General features: G+C 37.0%; 1 protein-coding gene across 2 annotated transcripts; it reads right to left on the bottom strand.

Annotated features, from left to right (window-relative positions):
• Positions 1-389: 389 nt before the first annotated feature.
• Positions 390-4,865, bottom strand: LOC136237852 (uncharacterized). Of its 2 annotated transcripts, none has more exons than XM_066028079.1 (3): positions 4,628-4,865; positions 3,007-3,133; positions 390-796 (listed from the first exon to the last, which is right to left on the bottom strand). In XM_066028079.1, exons 1-3 carry the CDS (start codon positions 4,688-4,690, stop codon positions 537-539), a joined length of 450 nt encoding a protein of 149 aa, XP_065884151.1. In that variant the 5' UTR covers positions 4,691-4,865; the 3' UTR covers positions 390-536. The 2 variants fall into 2 exon arrangements, with proteins under 2 accessions (XP_065884151.1, XP_065884150.1); XM_066028078.1 differs by having other exon boundaries at positions 4,651-4,863.
• Between the last annotated feature and the right edge of the window lie 12,633 nt (positions 4,866-17,498).

Below are 17,498 nucleotides of genomic sequence, written 5' to 3'. Positions count from 1 at the left end.
CAGTGAATTGGTAGCAATGATATATAGCTATGCCCTCTGAAAGTAAACTAATTAGTTAAAGCCATACAATTAATGAATGTACAGCACATGGTAGTCTCATAAAAAACTAGCTCTCATCACAATACTATCTGGCCTATTCTGAGGGCAGGCTTAATGCTGATGCCCTCGAATAACTTTGTTCTTCATAGTCGCTGGTGTTATCCAGCTGTCCAGCACTTGACAGCCAGTGTGGTGGTAAGGGCATTCCATCTAGCCCAGGAAAAAAATTAATTGTAAAAAATATATATCACAGTACTATCCCACTAGGGACCTGTGCCAGAGAAAGCCCAGCCATAAACTGTACAGGTATGGTAGTCCACAGTAAGCCAAACAAAACACAATAACTATCATTGAAATATAAACTTTGAGCAAATACCAAAACCACAGTATATAGTGTTAATATAATAATGATATATGTACTCTATAGCTTTAAGCATGTTTGTTATCTGAACATATACAACCAATATGATATGGCCCATTCATTACTGTACATCACATTATTTTGGAGGTTTAGTTCTGTTCACTTCAGTGTAGGACATGAGACGAGGAACACACTTGGACAGATAATGTAACTGGTCCTTATATCCAATGAGTTGAGACACACCAAATAACCACACTGTTAGGACAGCTCCGGTGTAGCTGCATATCCACACAAATCGAGGGATGGAGATGATCGACCACTGGAGGAGTTTAAATGATGTCATAACATGCTCACATGAGCCAGCTACAATGAACAGTAATCCCAAGTCTACAAAAGCTGGAAATAAAAAATGTACATCACATAATAACCTTGCAAGTTATATCACATTAGGTGTTCATTTATTTATTTAATGATGTATTAATTCATTTATTTATTTATTAGGCTTTTAATAGGAGTAGAATACCATATAGCCTAAATATTTCAATGGGAAATATTTCAAGATATTTGCAATGGTGAAGATAAAAATTTTCAAGCAAATCCACATGTAATGTATGCCGGTCAAAATATTTCACAGATAAAAATTTTCATTGTTTCTTTCAAAACCTTGAAATCAGCAAAAAAATTTCCCCCTTGAAATATTTAGGCTATATGGTATGCTATTGACACAAGTCAGAGGTGCAAGTGTTAATGGTATTGTACTGGCTTCTATCCAAGCTGTTATACCAGCTAGTTATGTGTCATCATCACTAACTGTGCTAAGTTGTGTTCATGCTGAGGTGAAGGTATCCAATTAGATCTAGCATAACATAGCCATATCAACATGCACTAATTTTTAAAAAAATGTTGTCACAATTGAACTACCATATAGCAGGATTTTATTCAAGGGGATGATTTTCATGGGACACCGTACACATACAAATTTTCTAGGGACATAATTTTTTTTGCGGATTTCACAATTGCTTGGATTTCCACAAAATTTTCATACCAGTATCGGTATCAGCACTGAACAGTAGGAGGACTGATATTGCTACCAATATTTATACAGTAGCAACAGTTTGTACATAAACAGATTATATATTGATTTTCTACGTTATCCGTGTGGCTGTTTAGTGCCAGTGACTTATTGTTCACTCTACAACAAGTGCTAAATTATGAGAAGCCATATAAATATATGTAATTCTAGTGTTTGTTGCTGGAAATCTTATCACAGTCTTTACAAATAAAGCAGTTAAATAGCACAGTGGATTCTCAGTTATCCAAACAGCTTTGTTCTTATAGTTACTGCAGCTAAAAGTGTTTAGATAAGTGAAATTGTTTGGATAACTGAAGCTCATTGATTTTATATACAGAGCTTTGTTCAACTACTCTAATAGAACAGTCATTTACTCTAATAGAATGTACACTGATGACAAAATTCTCTAACAAAACAGTCACATTTGGCATCCAGATAATCAAGGTGTTCGGATAACTGAGGTTTGGATAAGTGAGGATCCACTGTACTTTAAAGAAGAGTCACAAGGAACTTGCTTTACCAGCTTTCTCACAAGCCATTAAAATGCAGAAATATAAGTTTAATGCTTCATGGGAGTATACACAAAAATGTTTGTGGGTGCCTAATTGTTTGGACTGCCCAATAGAAAACCAAGCTACCACCACAGGCAGAGCAAAACAACGAATACATGAACATGTTGTAGGTAAATGTTGTACACTTTACTGTAATGCAAATATCGGATCAACTATCGGTTATCGACTTCAGCATAAATATCGGATATCGGTACATGCCAAAAATCCATATCTGTAGTAGATTCGGTACACCTCCAGTTAGCTCTATGTTTTCTAATAGGAAACATCAGGCAGGCAGGCGGGCGGACGGGCGGGCAGGCAGGCAGGCAGAAAATTCCAAAACAATTTCTTATACTTCTGTAGCAACTTGACGAACACATTTAAAGTCGATCTGAAGGCACTTTTGGGCTAGCAACCAACACTGTCATGTCATCATGAGGGGAATCAAGGCAGGTGTTTGGGTGATATTTTATTGTGGGCCATGCCCACACCTTCGTCATCCCTACTATACAGTAGTACTATCATACTATGTTTCAAGGTGGTCTTACAAATACAGTAGAACCTGATAATCCGGACACCTGAAAATAAGGACACCTGCATACTTCGAACACTTGGTATGGTCCCAAAGAATATCCCTTAGCATGCAAACTAACCTATATAACCACAACACTCTTGGCTGGTCCCAAGGTGCACTGGTTTGACTCTATTAGCATATATAGTACTATTTATTTATACTTCTGAACTGACTCTGTGAAGCATACATGTGTGAATTCCTACTAAGCACTAAATACTCAAATATGGCGACATATTCAAATATTCTTACACTAGAGATTTCTCATTATCTCCTTATTTTATTTTTGGGTTAAATTATTACACTACTGTGTTCAAATTTTAACAATCAGTTAAAACCAATCTGATATTTAGTTGATTCAAAAATGAGATATGTATATAAAAATTGTGTACTAAATGAAAATGTCTCTTACCAATCCCAGCTAGTAAGCCTCGTGGCATTTTAGCATGAACAACAAACAGCCCAGCTCCTGCTACAACACAGATGGCAGCATTCCTGGTCCATGACAAATATGTATTCTCACAGCTTGACCTCAATGCCTACAAAACAAAGAACCATTTTCCATTTACCTTACATAGATGTGTACACACACACACACACACACACACAGACACACACGTAGTCACTAGTCCTGTATCACCCAACTGGTATCAAGATTTTTGATCGACGAAAATATACCTTGACTGCTTGATTTCATACGAAAATGTGAACGTGTCATTGTTTGATGATGGAGCATACTAAATTTTCCTACAAGTTAGCTTGGTATGGTGCTCAATTGCCCATTTTATGGACATCTTGATTATTTGATTTAGTGCAAATTAACTTCTTGGTGGCCTGATTCGATTTTGATCCTGGTATGGAGCACAAGGCTCTATAGGACTATTGGGAATGACTACATTATTTTTTTCTTTTATTCCTGGGGTATCCAGCATCCCTTGCCACCACTCCTAGCACTAGATGATGAAGTGCTAGCCAAAAGAAAGACTGAAATTAATTGGGAAACGATCGAATTAAGGGAAAAGCACCTGATCTTCTATCAAGGCAAGGTCAAGAGCCCTATGGCTAGCCGGGCAGCCACTATGGGAGCGTGCTCCCCTGAGACAAGCAAACGCTGAACACGGCAGCGAAAAACTAAGGCGACAGCATAGCCAGGCCATAAGGCCACCAATTGTAGATTCCTTGTTTCCTGTCACCCGCCCGCATGGTAATTTTAGAGCCGCATGCAAATTTATTATTGCATTTGATAGTCAGTCATGTGACCTAAATATTAATATTGGCAGGGAGTTCAGTCATGTGGTCATGTATGTCATTCCAATAACATGACCAAGACTATAGAGGTTATTGGATAGGTAGACTCTGATGCTCTGATGTGAATTTCTGATGTTATTTAGTGCATGGCATCCAGCCAAACACTAGCAGTGAATCTCTTCAAGTAGCCATTGGTAAACTTGAGATGCTCATCAACACGACTCCCATTTTCAATTTGTTATTAATGTGTGAAACATTCGGAAAATTTGTACTGTTGAAGTTGATGGTACAGAATCAGGCTAGTAAGTACAGTACTACGTAGCTAAAACATGTCATCACAAGCATGGCAAACCCAACAGCTCTATACGTAAATGCCTTTCTGGCTGCTCAGGAAACACTGCAACACTTCAAATAACCTTCTAGAGGTTTGAATCTTAGTAAAATCTTTCACATTACAACTAACCTTGAATCTAGCTCTCCTAAATTTAAGAGAAAAAAGCAATTCAGAGTTAATGTGCTCCCTTTAATATCCTTGATATTACATAACAGATTTTAACAATATAAACAATAGCCGCCCGCAAGGTATTTTTTGTCTGAGTAGGATGGGAAACAAGGAATTCACAATTGTTGGCTAACACTACTGTAAGGAATGACTACTACCCCCTGTGCATTAACTGCCCAGTGAATCTAGCATGGCAGTTGAACTGAACAGGGACTTTACCATTATCACTTCATATACCAAAAACATGCTATTTAACGCACATTTCAGCTATAGTATGACTTACACTCGGACTTACAGGACACTCACCAGTGCCTTGTACTTGTCCCCGACTTGTTCCGAAGACCATCTGATGTTACGCGCAAAGCTTCTACTCCGCAATAAACGAAATAAAGGATTGTGAGAGAAAGAGGATTTGTACAAACCGCATGACCTTCCAACAACAGCAGGAACACTTCGAGACACACACAACATATTATTCTATCTAATACACACCGTGGGTATTATTTGGAATCAAATCAGTGTAGCACAAGTGTGTGGTAGAGAATGCTAAACTAGTATTACCGAAGCCCGTGATTAAGCCTCAGATTATGCCAAGTTGGATTGAGCACATCCTGATATGCAGCACAGCAAGTTGCGCATGCAAAAGAGAAGGGTAGCTATGTGTTACAAACTTTTATAGAAGACCTGGCAGAGAAAATTCCAGAGAGGAGAAGTATGCTAAGGATCTGTGAATTGCCCCTTGGTAAGAAAGTAATTGGTGTACTATCGAGTAAGCATAGAATTATTTTATGACAACAACATGAGACCATCAATGACGTGATCTATAGGAACTGTAATTGGCGTATTCATGGAAAGGGCATAGACCAGAAGTGCAAAGTCTGGCCAAGGAGGAATTGAAATTAATTTGAATAATTGCTACATGTAATAATTGAACGAACTCATGTGGTATATAAACAGTCCATACTTGAGAATTGACTAGTCTCAATCCACACACCTGAAACTTATGTCATATTGACTTGCATTTGTGATTGGGTATGATCAAGTGGTTGTTTTAAGGATACAGAATATTTTGAAATGTGTGGGTGGAACAAATTACAAAACCTGCTTTAAACTAAGCAGGGCTAAATAATTTCAACAACTGTGTTGTGTGAGCAATACAACTAATTGTGCTTGTTTGTTTTTACTGCAGAACAATGACTGTTCTTGAGTGTGTGGGTCCACAATAGAGCGATGTTTTATAAAAACGTGCTGCCAAAAACCAGATTACTGAATCCTTATAATTTCAACACAAGTAACTAAACTAAAATATCTATGTCCTGTGGAAGCGATTTTTTAAAGTTACTGGTTGTATAGATGTTTTATTGAACTATTAGTTTCTTCAAGTGAAACAAGGCTTTTGAAAGCTCGTATCACCGTCACTGGGAAGAAACATGTCAAAAACGCTTCCACAGGACCTAATAAATTTATTAGACAATATCACTATGCCCCAGAAATGCCAATAGACCCTATAGCTTTTGCTGTATTTTGGCAGCGGAAAAACATGGTAGTGATAGCTGGAGCTAAACAATGTATGGGCTGGCTTACTTGTGTTACTACAACAAATTGTAGTGTTCCACCTGCCTCAAACTACACTGTAGCTACATAAAACATTAAATATGAAGGGCTTCACCTTCATTGTAAACTTTTCACGCTGCTATACTGGTTTTATGGCCTTCTCAAAAAGTATTGATAGGCATTCAAAATATTGAATGATTACCCATGACTATGCCGTAACCTTAAGGGTAGGGAGAGTATGTTAAACGGTTAGGTTTGTCTCACACTCATACGTTGACCTGCTCCTGATATTCCTCATTAATGTAGAGTAAGATCATGGTGCTTAGTCACATGTGTCAACAAAGTATGGGCAGGCATGGTTGAGGTGCCCACCAACTGGTTGCTTAGTAATGTTCAGCAAATGAGTCATGAAGGAGTAAATTACTTGCCTTGTATATGCAAAGGAATTTTCTGGCTGAAGTCTTAGAAGTAAGTGCAACACCTGTTTGTGCATGTTGCAGATGATGCTAGTGATAACCCTAAATCTGGTTGTGAGTGTTGTAGGTGATGCACGAGACCTCTCCTTGAAAGAAAATTTCATCATGTTTACAGGCAAAGCACTCGGCTTCCTATATAAAAATACTCAGGTTGCAAGTATTACAGACAACACACATGATGTTTCTATTAGGTCACAAGTTTCACAATTAAGTGCACAACAAACCTTGATCATGGCATTTACAGGGAATCGGTCATGAAGATATTAATTAATTTTTATACAGTACAGTAATACTGTATAGTAGGGTTTAGCATTTCCTTTTTTTAAGCTACTGACTTATTAACTGCCTGTTCCCTTCACCCAAGCATAACTCAACTATGTGATGGCTAAAGCTACGGGTTTGATTTCTTCACTGTTCAACATTGCTTAGACCCAAGATGTGTCTTTTTGCCAACCGCAGCAGTTGCAATGCATGATGGACTTACCTTTGTTCTCTGTCGTGTCCCATGGTTTTGATTTGCAGGTAACGTGTCACAGCTTAAGTGCTGATTATCACAAGAATTATCAATAATCTTCTTCATTTGTAACAGTGGAACATAGCTGAAAACAAAGTGGAATGGCCACTTAATTTACTTTTAGTCATTGTAGTCTTCCAATTGCACAATTAACTTTTATAATTTGTCTGACACCATTCTTTCCTTTGATGCAGTATCCACTGATTCACCAGTTATAAATTACGTAAATGAGAACTTAGAAATTTACATTTGAGTAAATAGAGCTAAATGTGCACTAGTATACAGGTGTAGCTCCAAGTTTAGATGACCTGCCATTGTTTTTATTTCTTTGATCCCTATAATGTCAAATATAATTTCTTGACATAATGTAGTCCAGCAGCTAAGAGACCAATCCACAAAAGGACCAAATTTTCTTAGTAATGTATACTAGATGATGAGTCCCTATACAAGGGCTACTGCTCACCATGTTGTAAAGAATGATCAAGATGTGCGTAGTCGATAAGTGTCATGCAGAAATAGGCTCTGGTCATGCCTTAGTCCCTACATATAAGGAACATAGCCAACCCCAGGCAGCTTAACTAATGAGTGACAGAGTAGCTACCTTGACTATCCACCTGTATAGTCACTTGGTTTCCAAGTACAGTAGACCCTCAGTTATATAATACCAGCCATCAATGGTCTCAGACACTAGTGGTGTGCGATATAGAATATTTTCCTATCACGATTATTGTACACAACATATCACGATACGATATATATCACGATATACAACTCATCACTCAGTTAGTGTATTTTACACTGATGACACTTGTAGCAGTGATGTACTAGAAGTACAATACAACATGGTACATGACTAGCATACAACATTGCAAGCTCTTTTATCAAAAAAAGTACATTACAGTGTACAATGACATCTTGGGATATATTTTTCTCTAATTATAGCTAAAATCTATACCTAGGCTTATATCACGATATAAAGATTCTATATCATATCACAATATTAAAAAAATTATCACGATATTTTGATATATATCACATATTGCACATCACTATCAGACACTTAAGAGAATCCATTGTAGTAATTAAAGTTCCTGGTAAAGATATGGTGAATGTTGAGAATTGCAGAACCTGACTCAGTGGCCACCTGTACAAAAAGACCACCTCTTTTTAAAATGTCAACTTTAAACTCCATAATCCACTGCCACCTATATCAACAAAATTTGTCCCGCAGTTGACCACATTTCACTTAATGGTGCACTAAGTTTTAAGGTTTAGTTGTAAATGCTTGATTTGGGCTGGGATGAAGAAGTCCCAATTTCTAAGTAGTTTATGCAATTCGAAAAGGTTTCCTAAAATCCTTGGAAGCCCCGCCTGGGTGTACCCCAACTATATAAATGTTTTGTTGTCAAACACTTACCGTAAAGTAGGTTTTTTCGAGGGGAATTTTTTAATAAACAATTTTTGCAGATTGGCAAAAATTTCCTTAAGGTAAGAAAACTTACAGTTAGAGAACTAGAGAGTAAACTTAGAGCAGTTAGGTCTGCTGTAAGTTCCTTACAGTAGACCCACAATTATTGAATACCAGCCACCAATGGTCTCAAACACTTAAGAGAATCAGTACATATGTTCCTGGTAAAGATATGGTGAAGTATAGAAAATGGCAGCACCTGTCTTAGTGGCCACCTGTGCAGAAAGGCCACCTCTTTTTAGAATGTCAACTTTTAAACTCCATAATCCACTGCCACCTATCAATGAAATTCGCGAGCGGTTGACCAGGTTCAACTTAACGCTGCACAAAGTTTTAAGGCTTAGTTATAGATGTCTGATTTAGGCTGGGATTGTCCAATGTCTAAGTAGTTTATGAATTCAAAGGGTTTCCAAAACCCCTGGAAGCACTGCCTGGGTATACCCTAAGTATAATTATAAATGTTTTGTTGTCAAACAGTTACTGGGTCGTAAAACAGTTGTTTTATTTTTTCGAGGAGGGAGGGGGGTTGTGTTGGCAAACAATTTCCTCCCTTGAAACTTGCAGTTTGATCAAAATGACATTATGAGTGTTATAAATGCCCTAAAGAGACAAAAAAATTCCCCTCAAAATTTTTGGATGGTGGTAATCCATGAAAATTTTCCTCTTGAAAACAATCCTGGTATAATACAGTAGTTTCCAATTTTAAATCCTGACTTCTGTGGCTTTATGCTCTACATATAAGTAACCCACTAGAGAGATGGTGCTCACATGTCATGGTGGTCAAGTTCTCCCACAATCTTGACTTTTCTATGACCTTTTTAAGGTCAGACTAGTGTAGTTTATATATACTCCTACTATCTGCCATGTGCAACCATACAAATTAAAGCATTTCTATCACATGTCACACTCAAGAGGTTATCAGCAAGCACCATCCAACACATTAATAATTAACACAAACATTTAATTTATAGACCCATATACAAGTTGTATGATTTCTTAAAGGCAACAATTTGTCATTTGTGTGTATACAAGTTGAGTCTTCATATTCCAAAAATTTAACAATAAAATTGCATGCCTACAGCTACATACGTAACTTTTTAAAAAGCTTTCTGTTAAACATTTTACATTCATATTAGTAACTTGCTAGGATACAATTTTCCTAGGATACAACTTACATACATGTGTATATTATGTCAGAATGTTTGATTCTTCACTAACTGGCATTTTGTATATCTATGTTTGCAAAGATTTATGTATCCTTGCTGTGGTAAAAGAAAAGCTTATCAAATTTATCTATAAAGCAACTTGTAGCTATGGTATATTTCTACAATTGAATGGTTCTTATTCCACAAGCATTTTTAATACATGTATATCTATAATTTATCAATTTATGGCACACGTACTGTCTGTACAAAAAGTATGCTCACAAATAATTATATATGGGGTGCGTGACCATATTCAATTGTTTGTGTTGGCAACTTGGATACCAATATAAACATCTATAGTTTATAGTGCAAGATAAGTTTCCCAGTGAATTTTATCAATGTGACAGACACTACTCAAGTATGGGCTCTGTGTGTGTTGGCTAATGTCATCAAGCATCATGTATAGTGAAACCTTACTTAGCAACCACCTTATTAATAAGACCACTTTGTGATGGTAATTACATCAAAATTCCGAGCATATCTAAGATGTGTTTCATGAGCCATAGGTACATGGATTTCTGTTTTTACTATTGTATCTTTAGTTCTGAGGTATGTAACTGATTACATGGATGCAAAGTGTACATGGTTCAGATATTGTACAAAATAACTTTATGTGTAGTATTGTACCAATTGAAGGAATTTCAGTGGAATATAACAACCAGCATGTGTGCCATATTTGACCTTTGAACTTACTCTAACATGCTAGAGCTAGTAGGAACATGTTTTACAAAAATGGAGCCAATATTTCAGTGTAAAAAAGTACAGGCTCAATCCAACAGAAATATTGTATTGCACATCAATGGCTTTGTATACCTTGACCCTCTGTGCTTCTTAACATTGTAAGCTAATGACCTGGATGGATACCTGCTTTGGACATGACCATCCCTTACTTGTCTATGCAGATGCAAAGTTTCAATAAAATTACTATTGAATACGTTTATGGTTTCCCTAATACATTTTCTGTTGGTTTTATTTGTTAGGTTCTTTGAGTGTGATATGATTGATAATTTTAATGGCACCATATTTAATATGAAATAGCTGGAGTTCATAATACAAAAAGAACTCTTTTTATATTATGAACTCTTGAAATAGTATGAATAAAACAAATATTGCACCAAGTTTGGTGCTTTTATCAAAAATGTGAATGATTTTTTCACTTAGCTGTTCTACTATAAAAATTTAAATTGTAGCAAGGTGTATATACATGTGTACATGGATCCACACATTTCCAATGTAGCGTACATAATTAGTTGCATGTTAGATATCTGAAGTGATATGAAACAAAGAACATGTGTATAGTTTCTGTTGTTATGGGACAGTAGCGTAGTTAAGCCCTATATGGGTTGGGTGAGTGCACTGTGATAATTGTTCGGTCCACTTTAAAAGTTTCAACTCATTGTTAGCCTTAAAATTTAAACATTAATCACATACCTATGTCTAACTGAGTAGCTATGTCTTTTTGCCTAAGTGAATTGTTTTCAGAGCACCTACATATATGGTAACAAGCAATTTCATCTCCAACTTGATACAAACACTGCAAAAGTTGGTGTCTTAGCAACTGTACACCCTCGAACCCTTACATGGATATGTGAGCAAACAGATAGATTTAGTAACACTGGTGGTGTTTAGTAACAAGAGGGTACATATGCAACTACATCTCTGAACTATGTATACCTTGTAGCTAACTGTAAGTGGCTACAGATGGTGTAAGCTGCATTTTATTAAAAGTTAATGGTAGTTACGGTATAGTTCATGCACACACAGCAATGATACAGTTGTATCCAGCCACTGGTCTCTAATAAGTAAACATAGCATTAAAAATTCAGTATTATTTGTGTACAAGGGAGTGTCTGACTGAAGAAAATTTAGTAAACACATCTTTTCAAAGGGAGACTACTCCACAATAAAAATTAATACTGCTTTTTGGCAATACCCTGCAGCCAGTACAGTGGTTGATAAACTGATTTTAAATCTTCAAGTTTTTTTTTGTAACAAAATAGAGCTTGTGTTCCTTGGAAATAGAACTGTACACTTTGTGTTACACTGTTCTCAGAATAACAATGCAAACAGTTCAAGATGTACTACCCTCCCCGGTGACAAATTGTGACCTTGATCAATACAAACTGACCTATAGCTAGCTAGCAGGTGTCAACACTGAGGTCAACACTGATAGTTGTCATGTGGTACAAACAGATCACATAGCAGAATGCATGTTGCTGTTGTCATTGGATACATCATCTCTCAAGTGTTGAAATGTAGGCATGGTAAGAGCATCACGATTTGTTTGGCTTCAAGTTACGTCATGTTTGCACATCACGTGCAAGGACGTATAAAATTTCTGGAGCAATGTAATAGCTACACAGTACCTTCAAATACAGAGAGGAGTTAGCTATCTGTTAACTAACAAGAGATAGATATGGACATGCTTGAGCTACCTAGTGTTAATAAAATTGTTTGCACAATAATTGGTAGGAGCCGTGCCCAAGTTAGTCATCCTACAGCATATGTTTTGATTTGTGGGTAATGTGTCATATAGAATAGTTATAACTATTACTTAACAAAAGATAAAGTCAGTCAAATGAGCTAATCCTACCCTCTGCACAAACAAGGTCAATAGCTGCAGACTCTTTAAAGCTAAAGCGATGGTAGGAAGATCTAGAACCTCTCAAACAAGTGATGGCTGCACGAAGTAGTGAAAAACTCAGTTTACATCTTAACCAGTGCAGGGTCATGCTGTAAGGCTGTCCATTTTGTTCTGACAGCAGAGTGGCTATTCTCTTGTACACTACTGTGGCCAGGGGTCCCATGCCTCCAGTACATGAAAACACTAAGGGAGAGAATGTCCCATGCTCCACCTCACGGATCCTTTCTTCATATTTCCTCTTCTTCTCTAGCTCTGCACGCCTGTAACACTGGGGTAAAGACACTGAACAGTGTGTGGGAGCAAAAGGATTAAACACCTTTACATCAAAGTATGCCTTCTGACCGCGTTCCCAAAAACCATTGGCCACAACATCAAGACGGGCCCCATCCTCAACATTAGCTGATCTATACTGAAAAGATTCTCCTGAGAGTGGCTATAAGGATGGTTCAACTTCAACACTATGACACAGCTCAGTTAATAATCCAGCAGTAATGTCTCGAAGCTCGTTATGACGGACTATAGGGAGACCACCACAGGGACAACAAAGGGCATGCTCAACAGAGAATAGCTTGCCACACACACAATTGGAAGGCAACAGTGGTGGTCGCCAGCCATATCAAAGACACAAGGCGTCACGAAAAGCACCTTTGTGTAAACAAAAACCATGGTCAGATAAAGGTAGAGCAGCCACCCAGCTAGAGGAGCCCTTTTCAGAAGATAACATGATCGATCTATGTAATGATGGTGATAGCACAGGTAGCAGAGCATCACGGGAGTTGATGATAGACTGGTGATGCGTATCCAAAATTGTTCTCCTTGCCTCAATCTGTGAAGACAACATCTCAACTGAGTAAGCATGAGACTGCTGTATAATAAGGTGAACTAGAGGAGTGGTAACCCTAACGGAAGCAGCATACTGAAATAATGAGTAATTGACAGGATTGACAACCCCCAGACCTCCCAGTCTGGTTGGCAGAGCAAACAGGTTTCGTTCAATATCACTAAACGATGGTTGACCAGTCAAGTTGGACAAAAATCTACAACGAATGGTTTCTTCTAGGGGAGTTTAAAAAGGTTGAATATTAGGAGTGCATCTCATTAGAAAATTCCATTTGCCTATAAATCCATGTGTAAATGCAGCTTGAGGATGGGTAACAGAGATGTCTGACAGCTGCTGCAACTCTTTGATCCAAGATGTTACTTGTTTCTCTACAAAGGAGGCGACAAAGGAAGGAGAGCCTAAAGCAGCACCGAGATGACGCTTTCCATCTGATGTTATAGAGATGCCAGTCCCCTCAAAAGCAGAAGCTGCTGCATCATGCATTCCTTCCTTCACAATAATTCAAGTTTTAGAAGGATTAGGGAAATAGCCATAACCGGGACCAACAGATGTCAATTTATCCCACCAAGACCGTAGCGCTTTTACACTACCACAGGCGGTGGCATCGTCGGCGTACCAAATTTGTTGAACAGAACTTCCACCCAAACAGTTGATCATTGGAATCACACCTAGTGCATACATTGGCATTGCTAGCGGGTCTCCTTGAGTGGTGCCCTCCTCAGAGTGTAAGTGTTGACTAACTATCACCAGAATTATCAATAATTTCTGTATAGTGTGACATACTCTTAAATAAAAGGAAAACTACAGCAGTGAAGACAGATCACAGCGCCATCTTGATGAATATTACAAACATGTGACAGGCTTTCATTTGTAACAGTGTATAATGGGTGGAACATATGAAAATGAAGCAGAATTGGCACTAGTACTTCACTATACTTGATAATCAGGGGCACACGTTCAATTGCACAATTAACTTTTAGAATTTACCTGGCAGCATTCTTTCCTTTGATGCAGTATCCGCTGATTCACCAATCATAAATTATGCCACAAAAAAGAGTTTTAGAAATTTTACATTTGAGTAGGGATCATAGAAATACAGCTATGAAACAAGTGAGGTCATCTGAAGTAAATGTGCACTAGTATAGCTCTGCTTAACCTCCCATTGTTTCATTGCTTTTTATTTCTATGATCCCTACATATACTCAAATGTAAAATATTTTTTTCTTAAAAGCATAATATAGTCCAGCAACTAAGAGACCAATTTGCAAAAAGCACCAAATTTTCTGCTCGCCACGTTGTAAAGAATGATCAAGATGTGCATAGTCAATAAGTGTCATGCAGAAATAGGCTCTGGTCATGCCTTAGTCCCTACATCAAACAGTTACTGTAAAGCAGTTGTTTTTATTTTTTTTCAAGGTGGAGGGGGGATTTTAATTACCCTTTAAAAATTTCTGCTGTAATACAGTAGTTTTCAATTTTAAAATCCTCCTTTAGTGACATCTATGGTTTTATGCTCTAAAGATAAGTAACCCACAAGAGTGTCACATGTAGGATGGTGCTTACATGCCATGGTAGTCTTGACTTTTCTATGACCTTTTTAAGGTCAGAATCCTTTCAAGTGTTGTTTATATACACTCCTACAATCTGCCATGTGCAATTATCACATGTCACACTCAAGAGATCATCAGCAAGCACCATCCAACACAAACATTTTATAGAACCATATACATGTTATATGGTTTTTCTAAAGGCAACAATTTGTAATTTGTGTGCATGCAAGTTGAATGTTCTTCATATTCCAAAAATTTTAACAATAAAATGTGTATGCCCACAGCTGCTACATACGTAACTCGGCTTTTTAAAAACTTACTGTTAAACATTTTGCATTTAGATATTATTTGAATAATATGGTCCAGCGGTGTCGACTCTACCTGATTAGATAATTACAAACCCAAGGTATATTCAATATCCTCGGAGAATGACCGTCGAGATTTCGGTTTAGGTAGTGTCTCTGATCACATCGGTAAACTCATCCAGGACACTGGAGGCATACAAGTCCTCGTAGTTTCTACTTATGGAAATAAAATATCAAAAGTCAATTTATATGCAAGTCAACTTATTTGCATTATATTGTGTTTTTACAGAAAGCCGATAAATTGAAGACTAAAGAGAAACTCCTAGATCTGTGAAGACACTTAGAATTCCAGTAGACTCTGACAATAGTATTGTCAATAGTCAGGTAACTAAGAACTTTATAGCAGCCACCTCACAAAATAGAATCATATACTGTGTGACTAGCTATATATATTTCCTAAAGGCAACAATTTGTAATTTGTGTGCATGTAAATTGGATGTTTTTCATATTCCAAAATTTTAATGATAAAAATGTGTATGCCTACAGCTATGCACCAATATAAACATTTGTAGTTTACTTAGTGTAAGACAAGTCTCTTCCAGAGAACTTTATTTATGTGACAGTAGGGTTGGGCGATATTGAAAAAGTGCACCATGATATATCATGGATGTATTTATCACCATATAGCTATGATATCATCACGATATTACATGCAAATTAGAAAAACCATGTAATAAGTACAAGTTCAATAAGTACAAGTTTTTCTATATCTCGTATTGTGTATCCATCCCAAAAACAACCATTAAGCTATATACCAACATAATATTAAATGTGATTTGCTGCATTGTAAGACAGCTACATTAATGGTATTTCATTTTGTATGCAATATATCACAATAATATCATGAACTCGATATATCACACTGTGTAAAATAGCCTCGATACAGTTATCGTCTCATGCTTTCATCACGATAGCAACGATATATCGTTATATTGTCCAACCATATGTGACAGACACTACATATGGGCTCTATGTGTGTTGGTTGATGTCATCAAGTATCATGTATAGTGAAACCTCACTTAGCAACCACCTTATTAATAAGACCATTTTATGTTGGTAACTATATCAACATTCCAAGCATATCTAAGGTGTATATCACGAATCATAGGCACATGGATTCCTTTTTTGCTGTTGTATCTTTATTATATATAGCTCATGCTAATGTGAGGTATTTGCTTGGCCTATAGCTGTATGCTTTACAAGGATGTAAAGTGTACGTGGTTCAGTAATATAATATTAATGCTATTGTATAAAGTAACTTTATGTGTAGTATTGTACCAATTGAAGGAATTGTCTGGCCTTTCATATGTGTACAAGAACCATTAATTATTTCATTGATAGCTACCTATACTTGACATGTGACATGACCACTAATTTAGGGCTAAAGGAGGTCAACAAGCATGCAACTTCATAGAGAAGAGTTCATTATTACTCTTGACCGCACTGTATTTAAATTTGACAGTAGGCATAACATCCCTCAGAAGAGATGAAGTTGATGTACAGTAAGGATTAAATTATAACAGAGTGCATATACATGCGTACATGTATCCACACATTTCCCACGTACGTATATATTTAGTCGGAAATACCTATCTGAAGTGATACAAAGCAAAGAACATGTGTATAGCTTCTGTTGCTATGGGACATGTAGCGTAGTTAAGCCCTATATGGGTTGGGTGAGTACACTGTGATAATTTTTCAGTACACTTAAAAAGTTTCAGCTCATTGTTAGCCTTAAAATTTAAACATTAATCACATACGTATGTCTAACTGAGTAGCTATGTTATGTTTTGCCTAAGTGTATTGTGTTCAGAGTACCTACATATATGGTAACATCTCCAACTTGATAGGAGTACTACAAAAGTTGGTATCTTAGCAACCACACACCCTCAAATCCTTACATGGATATGTGAGCAAACAGATAGTTTTAGTTATACTGCGGTGGTGTTTAGTACATCATGTAAAATTGAACTATATACGTATACCTTGTAGCTACACTCACTCTAATCAGTAAACGTATAGAATTCCGTCTTATTTGTGTACGAGGGAGTGAAGAACATTTAGTAAATGCAATTTTTTAGGGAGACTGCTTCAGTACAAAAATACTGCTTTTTGGCAATGCCATGCATCTAGTACAGTGATTGATAAACTGGTTAAAATGTTTGAGTTTTCTTGCTGTATACAAAAGAAGTTCCAGATTGGGAATGGAAACTATGTTTGGCAAAAGTAGTTCACACTCTGTGTGAAGCAACTCAGAATAATGGTGTAATCTTATCAATACCATCAATTCATGATATAAAAATTAATGGTACTCTAGCTGTGACCTTGCATTGATCAACACAAACTGACCTATAACTAGCTAGCAGGTGTCAGCACTGATTGTGGTGCAAACTGATCACATAGCTGAATGCATGTTGGTGTTGTCGTTGGATACGTCATCTCTCAAGTGTTGAAATGTAGGCATGGCAAGAGTATCATGATTTGTGTGGCTTCATGTTACGTCATGTTTACACATCACGTGCAAGGACGTATAAAAT

This window comes from Dysidea avara, chromosome 11, assembly GCF_963678975.1.
Source record: "Dysidea avara chromosome 11, odDysAvar1.4, whole genome shotgun sequence".
Classification (NCBI taxonomy): domain Eukaryota; kingdom Metazoa; phylum Porifera; class Demospongiae; order Dictyoceratida; family Dysideidae; genus Dysidea; species Dysidea avara.
The sequence above is the reverse complement of the archived record's forward strand: the minus strand, read 5'-3'. Positions and strand labels throughout refer to the sequence as shown.